This window comes from Cryptotermes secundus, unplaced genomic scaffold, assembly GCF_002891405.2.
Source record: "Cryptotermes secundus unplaced genomic scaffold, Csec_1.0 scaffold644, whole genome shotgun sequence".
Classification (NCBI taxonomy): Eukaryota; Metazoa; Arthropoda; class Insecta; order Blattodea; family Kalotermitidae; genus Cryptotermes; species Cryptotermes secundus.
Window position 1 is genome coordinate 365,919 of NW_019742971.1, and position 18,682 is coordinate 384,600.

The 18,682-nt window shown below is 36.5% G+C and overlaps 1 protein-coding gene across 1 annotated transcript in view; it reads left to right on the top strand.

Moving 5' to 3' along the window:
• Positions 1-18,682, top strand: part of LOC111873602 (mutS protein homolog 5) — a 28,459-nt gene that overhangs the window by 7,821 nt on the left and 1,956 nt on the right. Inside the window, exons 6-17 of the mRNA XM_023868448.2 lie at positions 22-192; positions 1,596-1,734; positions 2,617-2,679; positions 4,247-4,318; positions 6,162-6,291; positions 8,804-8,994; positions 10,651-10,696; positions 11,218-11,356; positions 12,493-12,709; positions 13,498-13,647; positions 15,426-15,638; positions 16,962-17,102. Of these exons, the coding sequence (XP_023724216.1) occupies positions 22-192; positions 1,596-1,734; positions 2,617-2,679; positions 4,247-4,318; positions 6,162-6,291; positions 8,804-8,994; positions 10,651-10,696; positions 11,218-11,356; positions 12,493-12,709; positions 13,498-13,647; positions 15,426-15,638; positions 16,962-17,102 (1,672 nt within the window). The remainder of the gene's footprint in view (positions 1-21; positions 193-1,595; positions 1,735-2,616; positions 2,680-4,246; positions 4,319-6,161; positions 6,292-8,803; positions 8,995-10,650; positions 10,697-11,217; positions 11,357-12,492; positions 12,710-13,497; positions 13,648-15,425; positions 15,639-16,961; positions 17,103-18,682) is intronic.

Sequence of the window (18,682 nt, forward strand, 5' to 3'; positions counted from 1 at the left end):
ATATGTATGTTTTCATGACAGGGAAGACATTGTGATGATGAACCGTGAGACATACGAAGCCCTGCAGATTTTCAATCAGTTAGCTCATCCATCTAGCTTCAAGCGAGGTGCACGTGGAAGTTACAGGGAGGGACTCAGTGTGTATGGGATATTCAACAGATGTAAATCCCAACTAGGATGCAAGTTTATGAGGTGATCATGTCTTATTATTTCACTGAAAACTTCTATCAAACAGAATTTGCTATATGTAGCATAGTGAAGATTTACCATATGTGTCAAAGTATAATTAGTTTGAATGTGTTCTATATCGGCTGCTGGTTATTAAATGGGTCATCAGCCATTTAACCTTATATTGATGCATTTTTGTGTAAAATTTTCTTTTCAGGGTAATATGAAACCAAGCATATTATAAATGATGCTAGAAATGATTTGTTTAGTTCTCATTTAAATTCTACATCTGCTAAAGATAGGCTGTTTTTTGTGGGGTTACTAAAGTTTTTTTTTTGGGGGGGGGTTCTAGTTTTATCTAAGTATGTCTTTTGACAGAAATTATTAATTTTTAGTCTCAGATTATTTTAAAATTGAATATATTTTTTTTTTAATTCATACGTCTTTCTTTTTGCATACTGTAGATATGTAAAGAAAATCTGCCCTATTAGAATATTTATAAAGTTATGTACATAATACAATATGACATAATTGTGACCTCACCAGAATCTGTATCTGTTACATTTTAAATCTAATAAACATTTAAAAACTTGGACAAAACATTTTGGTTTATGAAATTTCCACATAGATTTGGATCTGTCCTGGAAAGTGTAGAATTATTGGGTACCATTATTCTATTCCGTTTAGACCCAAAATTATATAATTGTATGGTTTTAGAACATTATTTCTTGTCAGATCATAGCACTGAGATGCTTGAATCCTGTTTTGCATTTAAACACAGGGCTCTATATTAGAGATCTCTTTCTTGTACATTTCCATCTGAAGGAAGCTCCACAAATTGAGGAAGAATAAACAAGAAAGTAAGTAATTGTAATACTCTGTCTTTGGGGGCACGCAGTAGTGCTGTTGGTTGAGGCATTATGCTACAAGTCGGAAGGTTATGGGTTCATTTTCCATTGAGGCCTTTGGATTTTTCAATTCTTCCAGCTGCATTATGGCCCTAGGGTTGACTCAGCCTCTAACAGAAATAAGTATCAGGATTCTTCCTGGGGATAAACGGTAGCCAGCCGCTGCATAAGGCTGACAAGCACACTACCATCTATGAGCCAATTGTCTAGAAAATGTGAGAGCCTCAAGGTCTCACAACATTATGGGCCTCCATGGCCAGTTGCATGCATAACTTTAATACTGTGTCTTCTGTGTACTTCTGATGTTCATGATATGATCACTCTCAAAGAATACCAATGCATTTGGCTCTGGAAGGGCTCAAATAATTTACCATAGATTATTTACCCATGTCAAAGGTCAAACAAAAATCTCTCTCTTATCTGGATGTATGTTGTACCAGTTTTACATTATGAATGATTTCTGTTGTGGCAACTGGAATTTGTCATGTAATGCTATTCTTGTATTTGTTGTCGTTAAAGGGTCATGTTTCTCCACCCTTCTCGGGACATTGATGTGCTTAACTCACGCTTTGATGTAGTCCAATTCTGCGTTCAGCCAAAAAATGAAGACATAGTGAAGAACATGCTTGTGTGTATGAAGAATATAAAAAACATCACAGTAAGATTTTTCTATCATTTCTCTGTTGTCATGGTTATAAGCAGCTTTCTGATCCATCTGAAAGTTAAAATACATGGTTGTGCCATCTTCTTGATTCATTATGATTTAATAAGCAGGAAATATTTAAATTGGTTTTCTTATTTTATAAAGAAATATACCCTTATGATTTCACTCTATGCATGTATCTGCTCCCTCTAATAACTTGGTATGAACATCATGCCACTAAAGGCTTCATCTTTGTACCTCTTAATTGTATACCTTCAGTAATATAAACATGCAGATTTCTGAGGTGGGAGCGATACCATTGAGCACTTAATGAGATTTTGTGATAATAAATGTTCAAAAGTTATGAGACTTTTGTTAAGGTAACATTATTTTAGAAAATGAAACAATGTGTTTGCCATGCAAAATCAGTAGGTGGCAATTAGTCTGATGGTGTAACTAATGAACTATAGTAGTTCAGTATTTGAAATCTTCTATGGAGAGAAATGAAAAACATGCCTACATATTGTATATGACTACTGTTTAAATGTAGATTCTAAAGGGTTCTGATGATGGTTCATAACACTCAGACGGACTTTGTCTGTTGTTCTGTATTAAAAAAACTAGAGAACACAGTGTTTCAGAAACTGGATCTGCTTCTTTCCTCAGGTGAGGAGCAAGACACCTACTCTGTTCGGTTGCTTAGAAAGAGCTACCCTCAACCTCAAATTAATTTTACTGAATTATCAGATAACTGCACACAATAGGCGTTGTGAAATGAAGCAGATTTATATGTTTGCTCAGCCTGTCTGAATCAGAATTAAAGAATGTAATTGTACATATACTGAAGAAAGCATCATTAGCATGTACATAACATATTTTATGTATTTTGGTTTCCAGAGAATCATAAGTAGACTGACCAAACTGTCGGCTTCTGTTCGCGAGTGGAAGTGTCTTCATAAGGTAAGACTTTATTCATCAGAGAAATTCCACAGGAAATGTCAGTATGAACTTAGAATGTCTCTGCAAGAGCCAATGGATGGGAATTGATTGATGTGGGTTTCTAGCAATAGTGGCTAATTATATGATAACTTCTGTATTTTCTGATTTTGAAACACACAATGGGGAGGAACAATGATAGCTCAGAGTTGTGGACTAAAGTGATGCAGTATGATTGTCAATAGAAACACTGGGACATTCTTCTTTGCCAGAACTTCCAGAATGTTTCTAGGCTTTATCCAGCCACATGTTCAGTTGGTACCAGGGCTACTTGCCTGGAATCAATGAAGTGGCAAAAGTAGATGATGCAAGAAGATTGCTAATCATGTACACATTGCACCAAGGTTAAGAATGCATGATGTTTCCTTTCTACAGTCCCTATACGCCTTCATGGTGTCGTATCTAGGCTTAGGGATACTGTACCTTTGTACTTAAAGTTAGGAATTCCTTAAAGAATTCTTTAAAAGAGACTTAAAATCCTTTTTATTGAAACATTCCTTTTATATGATAAATGAATTCGTTAGTTTTAAATAAAAAGATGGATGGTGAAAGTACTCATATTTGGATGTCATAGCAAATCATAAGTTGTATACAATGATTTGTGTATTTGTTTTTTCTTTTTTCTTTTTCAAATGTAGTATCTACATATTGCTTAGGATTGTAAAATGTTGTTAGTATCCTTGTAACTTTGTAGGTTTGTTTGTTAAGTTGTACTCCTGGATAAATCAATCAATTAATCAATCAATATAGTTCGTAGTATGCTTGTAACTATGTAGATTTATTTTGTTAACTTATATTACTGAATGACGTGTCCAAATGTTACTATGTAGCAAAATGGATGAAAATAAAATACAATACAATACAATACAATGAATGAATATAATGTGATATTAAATAGTGGATTTATGCTAAATGTTATAGGTTTCTGTGAGCAAAGGATTCCATAGCCAGTTAAGTTTTATTTGTTATGGCTTTTGGTGAATGCTTACATCATTGACTTCATTTTTCTGGTGAAATCATTGTATTCTGCAGGCTTGTAACCAGAGAGTTGCTTCACTAATCTTACTCATTGACCTTTGATCATGTTTAATACCGTTGCAAAGTCACACAGTGTGCCACCCAATAAAGGGCTTGAACCAGTGTACCTTTAATGCCTATGGCTTGTTAGCACAAATATTGTGGTTTACTAAAGAATACTGTTAATGTAGTTGTTTCATGAAATTATTATTCGGCAATTAATATTGGGTGGAAGGATTATGGTAATTCTTAATAGTCATTAAATATCCATTAATAAAACAAATTCTTTTTTACTGCTCACCATGATTGATTCAAAGATCTTCCAATAATATCTACTCCTTTCAGTAGAATGAACATAAAAATAACAGAATGCTAGTTAAGTGAATTTATCTATGCTGTGATGTAATGTGTCCTATTACTGGTTATATGGGTTAAGATAGTAATTTTAAGAAAAATACGTGATATTTGTGTCACATTCCTAAGTGTTAATTTTTTTGTTTTGACTCTGTTACAGACCATCTACTATGGCATAATGTTAGGAAATTTGTGTGAGGCGATTGCGTCCGAAGCAAAACTTTTCAGGGAAGTAAGTCACAACACAGCTTTGGTATTATCTCAAGAGCTGCTAGGATCGTTTCCAGTAACATGTGTACAGAGTGGTAAAACAGTTTTTTGAACAGCCTCAAGAGAAGTACTGTACTGTATGATGTTTTGCAGCCATTTTGTGATAATATATTGCAGGAGAAATCTCACTTAAAATATTATGTATTCTATTATAGGATAAATTAAAAATTATTTATTTAATTCTTCACATATAATCAAAACTCAACATAGATAGTCAGTTTATTTTATCATAACAACCTTCTTTATTTATTGTTTTGCTCTTAGTCACCATTCATATAACTGTTAACTAACTTCATGGAGATGAGTCCTTGAGAAGCGTCCAGTTGTGCAGCCACTCAAGATTTTCCCAACATTTTATGGAACCAGAAGGTTCATTACCATGTTCACTTAAGCCCACCCCTGGCAGCTATCCTGAGCCAGATGAATCCAGTCCATACCATCCCATCCTATTTCCATTCATACAAACCAATATTTAAATCTTAAATTATTATTTGATATCTGCTAACTAATTGAAATTTCAAATTAAGTTTTTAAATCAAACCTTGTCAAAAACATGTAACATCAAGAAGTTGAAAACTTTTGAGGCACAATTACATTTACACAAAGGTACTAAACTTGGTAGAATAATTGTGTGTTCTAGTGATGTTACTGTCTAGGAATTTTTTGGCAAGGGTTGACACTGTAGCACTGAGTAAAGCATACCTTATACTGCTCCCATTTCTAGCTACTTGCTAGTGAAGACATGACTGTGGATGCTAGTGCGTGTGTAATAGTGAACTGTAAAGTGTAGTCATGTGCTGTATCAAAGTGTGCAAGAAATTCAGTCATCAATCCAAAACCCATCTATAGTCACTCATACACATGACAGTATCCCTTAGCCTTTTATGTATAAGATTTCAATTGCATTAACTTTCTGTATTTTTTTCAGTGAATCTTCACATCACTTATCAATTAACACTTTATTTTAGGCTGCGCCATAGCTCAAGCGGTTAATCGCTGGCTTCCCACCGTGGCGGCCCGGGTTCGATCCCGGGGTCTGGTCAAGTGGGATTTGTGGTGGACAAAGTGGCGCTGGGGCAGGTTTTCTCGAGAACTTTGGTTTCCCCTGCCATTCCACCAATTGCTCCACAGTCACCCTCACCTATCATATGAGGCTGGTACAATAGGCCAGAAGTGGCCATAGTACAAGGGACTTAGTCCCACCCCAGTAGCAATAAAAAGAAACTTTATTTTTACCCAGTAGTTCATCATCTTGCTTTCATATTGCATCTCTGTTCCCTTTAACATCTTAGTTCCCCAAGTGATGTATGCATATAAATTTGTAATCCTATACTATAATTAATATTTATGATTTACTGTATCAATGTTGGGAGAATGTATTAATATTAAATCACATTTATCTATTTATTTCCATACAAACATTTGCTTCTTAACATAAACTAATTATTTCTGCTGCATAACTATGTAGTCTCGTCATCAATAGAAAGAAATTAAATAAGTGTAAACATTTGTATTCGTTGCCGCTGTGGATATGGATGGTTGATTATTTTCTTTTATGTTCTCATGCCATGTGACACATTTGATTAAGACACAAACATTTTAAATATAATATATTTTTATTAAAATATTACTGGGTGATTAGCTTTTCAAAAATGTAGTTGGTATCTCTCTCTGCCCCGTCATCTGGCACTGATGACGGGGGCAGAGACAGACCACAAGACATTGAATGCCAGTTTCATTTTCACTTGGCTGATTGCCTGAGAAAACTGTATGGTCGTTGTAAAAGCCTAAAACCCTCGATTCAGATTGCAGGGTGTATCACAGAAGAGATGTGCCAGACAGACTACTGCATCAATCGGATAATTGACTTTAAGGAGGCAGAACTTCAGAACACATTTGTTGTCAAACTTGGGGTTGATGAGGAGCTTGACAGATGTAAGCACAGAAGCTGTAATTTACTGCATATACCATGTTTCTGCTTTTTATTTATGAACAGGAACTTTGAACTTACCTAATTCCCCATAGATGCAATCTTATAAATGGTGGTTATGTTCCCATTCTAGATGACAGTAAAAAGTAAGTAAGTAAACCTATCCCTGTACCAGGCCATGAAGGCCCATAGGGTTGTGAGATGTTGAGGGTCCCACATTATCTAGAGAATCAGCTCAGAGACGGCGGTAAGGTTGTCAACCTTACGCGCTGGCCGCGTTTTACTCCCCAGGAAAATTATTTAATTAATTCCTGGTACTCATTTATGTTAGAGGCTGAATGAACCCCAGGGCCATAGTTCGGCTGGGAGGATTAGGTTAAATGAAAAAATCCAATGACCTCATTGGGACTTGAACCCGCGAGCTTTCGGCTTGTACCATAGACCCTCAAACAACTACACTACTGCGTGCCCCATCTAGCTGACAGTAGTATATTTAATTGATAATGAAGTTGAAATATAGTGTATATGGAATGAATATTAGCAGAAAACAGGGAAGATACAGCTTGGACCAAAGGAAGACAATTTCTACATTTCTTAAATTTACATTACTGCATTTTTAAGCATACAGAAGTAACAGAAATTTGTTGACCTGTGAGTCATAGGCCATTTATTCCTGCTCTGACACTTTCTATAATGAGTTTACTTTAGAAAATGATTGATGTGTTACATTTCTGTATTGTCACATTATCTTTGAAGGGGAAGAATTGTTGGCTTGAATTGTCAAGAGATGTCAGGAATGATTAATTTTATTTATGTTATAAAATTTATTTACAATTCTTCAGAACAGAAAAGAGTGGGATTTTTAATGAGATAACCTATTAACTCTTTGACTGGCATGAAGGGTATTTAAATCTCACCCCTGTCCTGGCAGGCCCTTTAAACCTTATGTCGCTAAAATGCATGTAGTTACTTTTTCCTAAACAACTTCAACAAAAATTGGTTTTTAAAAACGAAATTTTTAGGAACTAATTAAAATACAATATTTTATGCAATAAATGCTTTTCCACACCTCTTTATTTGTTTTTCTTCGTGTGATAAACATTGAAACATGAAAGTTTGCAGAGAGCCACACCACAGCCTGCACACATGATACTTGTTTCTTTTCTAACCTTGTGCTTAGCACTCACGCGACACTTTCTCAGGGCACCATTCTTCTTATTGTTACTGTTAGGAACATGGACCATTTTGTGAATTTTCAAGCCACCCTCTAGACGATTTGCTGGCTCTTTCACTGGTGGTCTTTTCAAGGTCGAGGGCGGAGGCGTGACTGCACTCTAGTCTGACCCAATAGATTCGTCATCCACTTCATTCCTTGACTGTTCTCCCTCTCCACACTGTTTGTTTGGTTCAGTCATTTTTCTACACAGTCCAATATAAAATCTTTGAATCTGTAATTTCTCTTCTTGTATTTTTCGTTTGTTGTGTTCTTTTTGAATAGAATGAAACTATTCAACCGCAAAGACATGTTTTGTCCAAACCATGGGTGTGAAATAGGGGCCTAGTGGACAAATATTCTTCAATTTCAGGGCGTTTGTCGATTCCTGTCATGAACACAATTCCTAAGTATGTCCAGATTTCATCTGATGTGACATAATTGTAATTGTGTTTTCGAGAGTGAGGAGCTAACTCATGTGTGTTGAAGTGCTGGTGAGCATAGCGATTGGTTTCAGTTGTGATGTGATTTACCAAGTCGTCATCCAGAAAAAATTTTAATCCATGAAAAGGGATGTATTTTATGTGTTATATCAATTTTGATCCCGAAACTATTAGCAAATGGAAATATTGGGGGTACAGTGTCTCCGTACGTTCATGAGATGGGCGTGTCAGGCACCGCACTCGTGGTAGGTAAATGTTCATGATTACTGTCTTGTGGATCATTGTCTATCACTGTATTATTGTCACTATCAACTTCATCCAATTCAGGAATCATTATTTCATCGCCACTATCATCATCAGAAAAAATCTCGTTCACAACATTTTCCAGCTGGTCTGTAGGAACACGAAGACAATTGCTGCAAGAAGCTATGGTGAAACTGAATGAATGTGAAATATTTTTTGACCTTTACTTTCTCAGAGGGTTCTGACAGTAATATAGACCCCCACAAAGTTTACAAGGGTTCTTTACAAACATGCACAAAAACTATCATATATATGTCTTTGGTTGATGAGTGCCAAGAGAGCAAAGAAGGGACGAGATTGTCAAAGCGTTAAAACACGCCAACGCCAGGGAACGGCTGGCATCGTCCGGGCGTTAAAACACGCCCGCGCCAGTCAAAGAGTTAATAATATCAACAAATATTAAAAATTGTAAGACTATAGTGCCACACCCTGTCAGTAACTGCCTCATTCTTCCAATAGGCTCAGTAGCAGAGAAATACTTAGTTGACCACTTTATACCAAAGCTGCTTCAGGAAGAAGGAATTCTTACAAACACTCTCTGAAAATATGTATTTTCAGTGAAGCAGAAATGTGGTGGGATACCGGAACTGATCTCAAGTGTGGCGCAACAAGAACTGAAGCACTTGCCCCCATACATCAAGGAGTGTGCGCTCGTGTACATTCCAGAGATAGGCTACTTGTTATCTTTGCCCCCATGGAAAGAGTCAATGACTGAAGAAGACTGGAATGTTCCTGGAACTGAATTCATGGTATGCATTTGTGGACTCATGTCTGTACACAATGAAGAAACTGGCAGAAGGATGGTCAAGTTAAATTTGTTTGATACCTTCTTGTGTTTTGGTTTTGTTCTGTATTCTTGCTGTGAGATAAAATGAATAATTTAATATATGAATTGTTTCTTAATTATGCATTAATGTCAAATGTAGTATTAAAAATGAAGAATGGAGATAGGGCTTGCACTACATCACACTCTATGATCGTTTTTGATAACAAATGTTGCTTCCTGACTAGACTGGATTTGATTTTGAAAAGCTTGATTTGTTGTTGGTTTTGTTAGGTTAAGATATATCAGGTTAATTTAGGGAGACCCAGAACCATATTTTGCGCTTTAGTAATGCATAATTTTTGTATAATTCAGTGAGAAATTGAAGTTTGAGTTTGGTAATGATTTGGGAAGAAACAATGTTGACATATTTTTAAATTATTACCCCAGGATTTTCCTTGAGCGATTGAGGAGAGAGATGTTGAAAATCAGTTACGATGATTACTCTCTCAAATGTAAGGTAAGATAGTTAGCCATTACACTGCAATATTTGGTGAAAGTAAAAGAGTTCTTGTGCTTAAGCACTAGACCATAAAAGCATAAGTCCATATATTTTTAACCTGAAGACTGGATAGAAGTCAGTAAAGTGCTTTGTGCTCTGCCTGCTTTATCTCAGAGGGGAATGCCTTTGGAAACTGTTGGATAGGAGGATTTAGTGTCCCACACATAGTCTAAATGTGTACTGAATTGAAGAATCCCTCTCCTCATTGGGAACTTCAGTTGTCCAACTGAAACCTAGTGATTTCATTGATTGGGCTATCTTGATGACTTTAATTTTGATTATTTCTCACATATATAATGACTTTTTGTTAGATGAAGAATTTATGTAGCTCTGAATTAGAAACAGAAAAATGATCATGAATCATATTGAACAAGTGTTGTTGTCTATTTTAAAATATTTTCCCAGATGTGGAAGGGCTGAGGAAAAATGTCAATAATCTGATTCATTATGGCTAGTCTCCAAAATATAGAATAGGAATACTAACCTGTGTACCGTGTTTATAATCTTGGGGCGGGTGAGACTGAGCCTACTTGGTACGCTGGCCACTATTTGGCCTGTTGTACCAGCCTCAGGTGATAGGTGATGATGAATGTGGAGCAGTTGATGGAATGAGAATTGGCAGGGGAAACTGAAGTACTTGGAGAAAAGCTGCCTCGATGCCACTTTGTTCGCTACAAATCCCACATGACCTGACCTGGGACCGCATGTACCATGATAAAGAAAAGGTAAAGCTGTCCCTGTGTTTAATTAATTAAGAACTATGCCTAGATTGTGTGTGGGGGAGTGGAGATATAACTGTATCATTCTTAACCTCAGCCTTAGATGGAAGTGAGTGGTCAGTTTCGTGCGCCTGCCGCTTTACTTTGTAGAAACAGTCTGTTACACATTTAATAGGAGGCTGGGTGGATCCCAAAGCTAGTATGGATGCTGTGGAGAGGAAAAGAATGTCCTACTCCTGCCAGATATCGAACCCCAATTCCTTGGTCATCCAGTCTGTAGCCTTCTCTATAACATGATATTCTGTAAGTAAAACATAAACACTGAGTCTGACTGCTTTATAGTATGTGATATTTGTTTCAGTTCAAACTGGGGAATGTAGGACACTACAAGACTGCTCGCTGTCAAGGTGAGTATGAAAGTAATTATTGTCATCCCTGTATTTTAAGGTTAAGTGATCATCAACCATTATGTTTGTGATAACAGAATGAAAGATTTTGTTCTTGTACAAATTAAGGGACAATGGGAAGGATACTAATTTTATACAATAATAGCTAAATGGTTGAGCAAGTAACTATCAGCACTCCTCACCCACTCCTTGCTGTTACATTGAACAGCTTAGGTAAATATCATTCAGAACACACTTTCATATGCTGCTCACTTCAATCTAGAACAAAATATAAGAAGCATTGTGTCAGACCACTTTTCCATTTTAATTCCATGGGAATGACATAATGATGCTATTATGAAATGCCAAACACTGCCCTGCATAATCTGAACATGTAATGATAATGTCATAGAACCCCAAATGCCTTCAGAGCAGAGATAACCAGAATTTCTGCCCATATTATCACATTTGTAGCATGGAAAGTCCAATGCTTGTGGCCTCAGCTTAGTTTCTTAACAGCTTATACATTTCCTTTCTTTCAGAACTAGATGGGATGCTGGGTGACACTACGGTTGAAATAGCAGAATATGAGTCTCGTATTTTGCTGAAACTCGTTCAATTCATTCAAGAACGAATTGCACCACTACACAAGCTCATCAAGTTGGCATCTGAGCTAGACTGGTAATAAATTACGTTTAACTTCATATTTAACCTTCTGTAGGATCATGTGAACTATATCACTGGTCAGTATCGCAGTATTCTACCCACAGGGTGAATTTAAGTCTGCCTTTGGTTCTCAGAAGAAACAATAATTCAATGAAGTTTTCTTCAGCAATCAGCTGTGTAATGTGGATTTAGTGTTCAGTGTCTCAAATACTATCTCTGTCTTCATCATCGGTTAATGTGATGATTGTCATGTTTGCACACTGATGACGGAACCTGAAACAGTCTGAAGTGTCGGACACTAAATCGATATTGACATTTCCAATTGCCCGAGAAGACTTCTTTGTATTCTGTTGCTGTGAAAGCTTCAGATCATAGTCAGCATAAACAACATAAATAACAATTGTTTCCATGAACTTGTTCTTATACGGTTTTCACTTGTTACAAAAGGAATGCAAGTAATATAACACATAGGTCTGGTCAAGTGGGATTTGTGGTGGACAAAGTGGCGCTGGGGCAGGTTTTCTCCGAGTTCTTCGGTTTCCCTTGCCAATCTTCATTTCACCAATTGCTCCACAATCACCCTCACCTATTATCTGGGGCTGGTACAATAGGCCAGAAGTGGCCGCAGTACAAGGGACTTAGTCCCACCCCACTAGCAATAAAAAAATAACACATAAAGAAATTCTCTGTTCTTTCATATTAATTTTTAAAATATGTGACAGTTGATAGCTTAGATAGACTTGAAATGATCCTGACGATGGTGTATACTGTACTTCTTTTGGCTTATTTTGGACTTCACCCATCGTCTGGTATGTAAAAGACAAAAGACCACGACGTTTCGGAGACTGGATCTGTCTCCGTCTTCAGGTGGATAGGGAAGGATAAACCTACTCAGTACGGAGACAGATCCAGTCTCCGAAACGTCGTGGTCTTTTGTCTTTTACATACCAGACGATGGGTGAAGTCCAAAATAAGCCAAAAGAAGTACAGTTGATAGCTTATTCACACAAATTAACAAGAATGTCATAGCTACAGGATATTTATCTTTACAAGAATGTGAACCAGGATTAGAAATGTTTGCTCAGTATATCTCGTCAGAATCAATCAAAGGCTTGGGTTACTAAGGTGTGTTCCCTGTTGTCTGACATCAGCTTGATTGCACTGGCCTTGGTGGCTAAGGAGAACAACTACGTACGCCCAGTACTGACAACAGAGCGAGTGCTCGAGATCGAAGGAGGGCGACATCCCTTGCAGGAGCTGTGTGTTGATGACTTTGTTCCAAATGACACATTCTCTGGAGAACAACATAGCCTTATGAAGATTATTACTGGACCAAATTCAAGCGGCAAGAGTGTCTATCTTAAACAGGTAATGAAGTGACGGCAGTTAAAGTGTTGTATCTAAAAGAAAAGTGATTTGAATGCCATACATAATAAATATACAGGTCTGTGACAACAGTAGCATATTTTTAGTGTTCTTTTGACTAGCATGCATTACATTTCAAGATGCAGAAATAAAATATAAATTAAACTATAAAATTATTTTTGGCCATATTCATGTTAGTCTTTAAAGTGTATCTATTTCTGAGTATATGGATCTCAAAGGGATAAGATCAAATGAAATGTTTTGGTAAGATAGTTTATGAAAAGTAGGTCTTAAAAACAATTTGATTTTCCTGGATATTACTTTTGTAGGATATAGTTAGCCAGAGAATGAAGCTGAGCACTCTGTTTCATTTAATGCCATAATTGAGAATATCATGCAGTTTAGGTGTAGCTGATAGTGTAACTTCTGTCAAGCGTGATTGCCTTCCTGTCCTGTTAGATGTGCTTGAAGAAAACAGTTCAACATGTACATCACAGTAGTATTGACTTGTAACCAATGAAGGATTGTGATAATTCACATAGTAAATTTGGAAATCTAAAATAATCTTTAACAGTGCAGTCTTTTGGGAAGCCAGCCATTTAGTTTGGTAGATACTTAGCAACATTTCAGAGGAACCTGCTGCCTATATATTCACGGTCAGTAAGAGTCAACATTCATAGTCTGGGCACCTAAAAACCTTCTGCTTCACAGCACTTAATGGTTAATCAGTTTAAGTTTTGTGCTTTGCATCAGAAGCCTGTGAAGTCACTGTTCTGAATGTCTGTATATAGGTGGCCCTCATTGCATTCCTTGCTCATATTGGCAGCTTTGTTCCTGCAAAAAGGGCAAAGATAGGGGTACTTCATCATATTCACACACGTATCCAGACCGTTGAATCTATTGCAACCAACATCTCTGCCTTCATGATTGACTTAAAACAGGTAAGCAGTGCTTATTCTATGATCCATATATGGCAGTAAGTTGGTGTTATTTGCACATTGTTAAAGACTGTAATGTAGTGACATTTGAGCCAGTCAACATCATGCAGTGTTTGAGGTATATAGCATTCGCTTTCTGTCATGGATTTCATATATATATATATTGTTTTTATCGTGAAAATACGGTGTTTCAGGTGGTTGTATAGTTTTAATGTTGTTTTTCTTTGTTTTTAAGCTCGGAGGATCCAAGAATCACATTTTGCACAAATTGAAAACTTAGTTTTTTGGATGTCTCATTATTTAAAATGAGAGGTACAGATTAAGGAGCCTCTACACAGTGTTGTCAAGTAGCAAGAACAAACTGTTGATTTTCAGCATTATAATGCAAGGCATTAAAGTTCAAGTATATAATTGTATTAATATTTTGATCTCTTAGTTCTATATCTTTTGGAATGATAGGCTGACATGTCAGAATCCCAGTATATAGGCCATGAAAATGGTGTTTCATGTGTATGGAGGCATGAAGGGGTTCAAGATTTGTGTGGGTCCTGAGCCTCAGGCAGCCAAAATTGCTATATTATCAAAGAATTTGTTACCTGTCTGTGGTGATTTTGTCCTGCATTCTGCTGATGAGATGTTAGCATTATAGTTAATCTAAGTAGGGCAGTCTTTGTCACTTATCATTTCCATAGAAACCAAATACAAGACTAATCTGAGTTAGTTGAGGTAGGACAAACAGATGGCAGCAGAAATGTAGACCTTTAGACTACTGTTGTGCATGTATAGGATATACAAGGTATTTGCCCATATGGCATGTTTAACCTGTATGATAAGCCAGCTGAATTTGGATATTTTTCTCATATGAATTCCCCTTAACAGCAACCAGATTAGAAACTCACAGGAAAGGTCAGTATGATCTGACACATTCTTCATGAGTATGGTTTTAGTTCTGGGGTTCAAGTTTTTATTTCACAGATGGCGTTAGTGGTAGATACATGTAGCCAGAACATCAAACCTTCAAATTATTCCTGTTCATTGGTATTAATGTATTTGTTGTTGGTTCAGTTTTTTAAATTTATTTTACACTTCCTATTCTGCCTTAGTTTCAAGCCTGTATATGCATTATCACAATTGATATTGTACATTTTCCTGTTATCTACTGTTAACAAACTCTGATGTCTGAAGTATGTTTATAGCTGTAGTGCTCCTGCTGGAAGTTGTTCACTGATGGAGGTTAGCTCTTACTAATGGACCCAAGGGGAGTAGCTTGGTGTTGTTATAATGTGGTGCTTGAGAGATGGAAATACATTTTGATTTTGAAGTGTTGCTTTTCAAGTTCACAGTGTGAATATTCAGTGAACTCATGAATTCAGTATATCTCAAAGAACGTAACATGTGATAGTTAATCACTGACAAAGTTCTTTGAAACTAAATTTGGGAGGAAGTGACAGATTTTCTTCACTGAATTATTAACAGACCTTCCAAAAATATTTGGTAATTTTGAAACTGTTCCAATATGCATTTTTCTTTCAAAACTGGAAGCTGTATCTTGTAACCATCCAAAATAAAAGACTTAAGGTAATAACATAACATCAAGTGGAATTTATATTACATCTCAACAAAAGATATTTTAAATCCAGAAACATTTACTTCAAGAGAGATAATAATTTATTTTTATAATTTTACTATAGCTCATTTGGTGGGCTGGGACCAGAGTAAGGAGATACTTTATAAAGTACAACAATTTTTAGTTATCCTGCAGTTTTTACAAACTATTACAGATGATTTTGTCACTGTATTCATCCACACCTTCTTCCCTCATCATTGTGGATGAATTTGGAAAGGGTACAACTGAGATCGATGGTCTGGCATTGCTTGCTTCATGCCTGGATCACTTTCTGAGCCGTGAAGTGAAGTGCCCACATGTTCTAGCATCCACACACTTCCATGATGTTGTCAGTTTAGTACAGAAGTCTAGATACCTCAAATTACAGGTAAGTATCTCTAAGAAGAATACTTAGAGATATTGCTTATACAGTAATTTTCTATTATCACTAGAAAGGGTAAAAGGTAAAGTTGCCTCATGCAGGGAGATGTCACTTTTTTAAAAATAGACCTATGTACAGTTAGAATGCTGATTGTCTGAATCCAAATTGTCCAAATTGCCTATTAATCAAATTACTGCAACCAATCTTCTTACACTGAAATGTTTGTGAGACTTATCAGCTGGGAAACAAGTTTCATCCACTAAACAGACAGCACTGTTGAACTTTTTCAGATGAAGTGTCTGAAATTGTTAATTTTTTCCTGTAGATTCTAAATGGTTTTAATGATGGTATAAATTTTTGGTTTTTATTATTATAATAGTACTACAGTTTACAATAAGTGTTTTTTGTGGATAACAGTTTAATCTGATTGTTAAAATTTTTGATTATATGAACCACATTTGTCACTAATTAATTCAGATAATCAGTGTTATACTGTAACTCCAAGCAGCTGATCCACCAGTCTTTCAGCTACTCAAGAATTTCCCAGCACTTTATATGAAACTCAAAGGTATGTTACTGTGTTCTCGAGTTCCCTCCACTGGTTCCTGTCCTGAGCCAGACGAATCCAGTCCATACCACTACGTCCTGTTCCTATAAAATTTATTTTAATATAGTTCCACCTATGGCTAGGGCTCCCTAGTTGTCTCTTTCCTTCTGTCTCCAACAAAACACCTGTATGAATTCTTGGTCTCCCCATATGTGCTACATGTCCTGCCAATCTCATCCTCCTTTACTTGGTCATTCTAATTATATTTGGCAAAGAATACAAGTTATGAAGCTCCTCATTATATAATTTTCTCCATCTCCTATTATTTCATCCATTTTTGATTCAACTATTCTCCTCAGCACTCTGTTCTCAAACACCTTTAATCTATGTTCTTACCTTAATGTGAGAAACAAAGTTTCACACCCATACATAATTACATGAAAAATTATAGTTTTGTATATTTTAATTTTTATGTAAATTTTCAAAAATAAAAGTTATTAAAAAGCAGTGGCAACAGAAGAGTGCAAAAATAATTGATATCTTCCATACTGTGATCTTCTGGGTTATGAAACTGATTAGCCTGGTCAAATTTTCTCCTCCCTCACTCCTCATCCTCCCTCCCTCCCTCCCTCCTCTTTCTCCTTTTCCTCCTCCTCCTTTAACAACATGGGAAACCCAGACTACGAAAAATGAATGTTTCTGGTGTGCTGTAGTCTTCATTATGACATAGTTATTCATGAAACATTTAATGTCTATTCTCTTGCCTGATTTTGTGGTTTCAGACTATGGAATACATTGCGGACCATGACGGCCAAATTGTTAACCTTTTCAAGTTGAAGGACGGTAGTGTACAAACAAGCTGTGCTCTTCCTATAGCAGAATCAGTTCTCCTTGGATCTGTTGCCTGTAATAGAGCTCAGAAGGTGAGTATTATGAGGAATTCTCTGAAAAAAGAACCCAGAGATTCAACATAACTGTATGACTCAACTAGTTCACATACTGTGAATTTTCAAAAGATTTGCATTAATATTATCATTCTATTTCCTTCTCAGTTTCATGATTTCATCCTCAAAAATGTTTTTTTATTTATATAATATTAGCAATCAGAATTACATTTGAGTCTATAAGCTAATTTGCTGTAGTATTCTTTGTGACGTGGAGAGGGCTTATCCAGAGATAAGTCCTCGTTAACCCTTTCTCAGGTCAGCTGGCTAATTCCTTTTTAGTCTTCGTCCATTGTGTGGTTCCAGTAACAGTTGAATTAGTACATTCTCATGTCCTTCTATTTTGTTGAGGTATCTTGTGCTTTTCCCTTTTATGACTTCCTTTACTAGCGGCACTTTCAGGTCTTCATGGAGTGTTATATTGGAAACATACCATGGGGCATTAATAATCATACGTAGTATCTTATCCTCCAAATAAGATTCTGAATTCATTTTTTGTTGCTCCCATCCTGCCTATATGAACAGTCCATTATAGTATAATCACTGAACTGGCTGTACCAGACTAATAGAATGGTATTCTTTTGTCCAGCATGTGGTTAGTTTCCTCAAGAATGGCAAATACTCGTAAGATAAATCTGCATTGGACAAATGTAATACCTTATGGGTTAAATGTGATTATGTGAATGCACCCGTGTTAAGTTTCCCATTAATACCTAGGTACTTTGCACACAGATAAATTGATGCTCTAGTCAAGAGCTACACTGTGCTTGGTCCATAGTCAGATACAAACTTGCTCTGCTAAAGTCGGATACAACTGAACTTGTCTGGCCAGCGTTGGACTCTCATAACATGAACTTGGAATCAATAGAGAATACCTTGTTGAAGGGTTAATTCTGTCTGCTGTTATACAATGAATGTAGGAATATGTGTCTGCCGCAACAAGTTGTGTGTAACTGTAGAAACTCCACTGTTAGATTGCTAGCCGTTGTATAACCATGGATGCGTTTCGATTCCTAGCCACTGTCTCGGGTACGTTGGTCGTTGCCTAGCAAGTCAACCTTGTATGTATGAAGTGACAGCAATGCTGGTTCTGCTTAGAGCAAGGTCCAATGTTGTTATACGGTCATTAATCATTGCAAAATATTGTCACATCTGTGAGTGACTTTCAACAGGGTTTTGGATTGGATATTGGATTTATTGACCACTTATGGATTGTAACTACAACTGTAGCAGTCTTGGGGAATTACACACTCCAAATATCACTGTAACTACAACACACATAAGATCTTCTCTGCCTTCTTGGTAATGGATTTTAACATGGTAACTATAACAGTCTCACAGAATTACACACTCCAAATATCGCTGTAACTACAGCACATGTAGAGCCTTCTGTTCACAGCTTGGCTTTCAAATGACTAGCTCTGAGACTGGTGGCCATTTCGCACCAACCTCCTGGTCTTCTCTTTACAGCCTGACTTTCAACTGAACACTCTTGCAACTGACTGGTTGCCCCATACTGTCCCAGTTATAACATCTCGGCACGGATGGCACAGAAAACG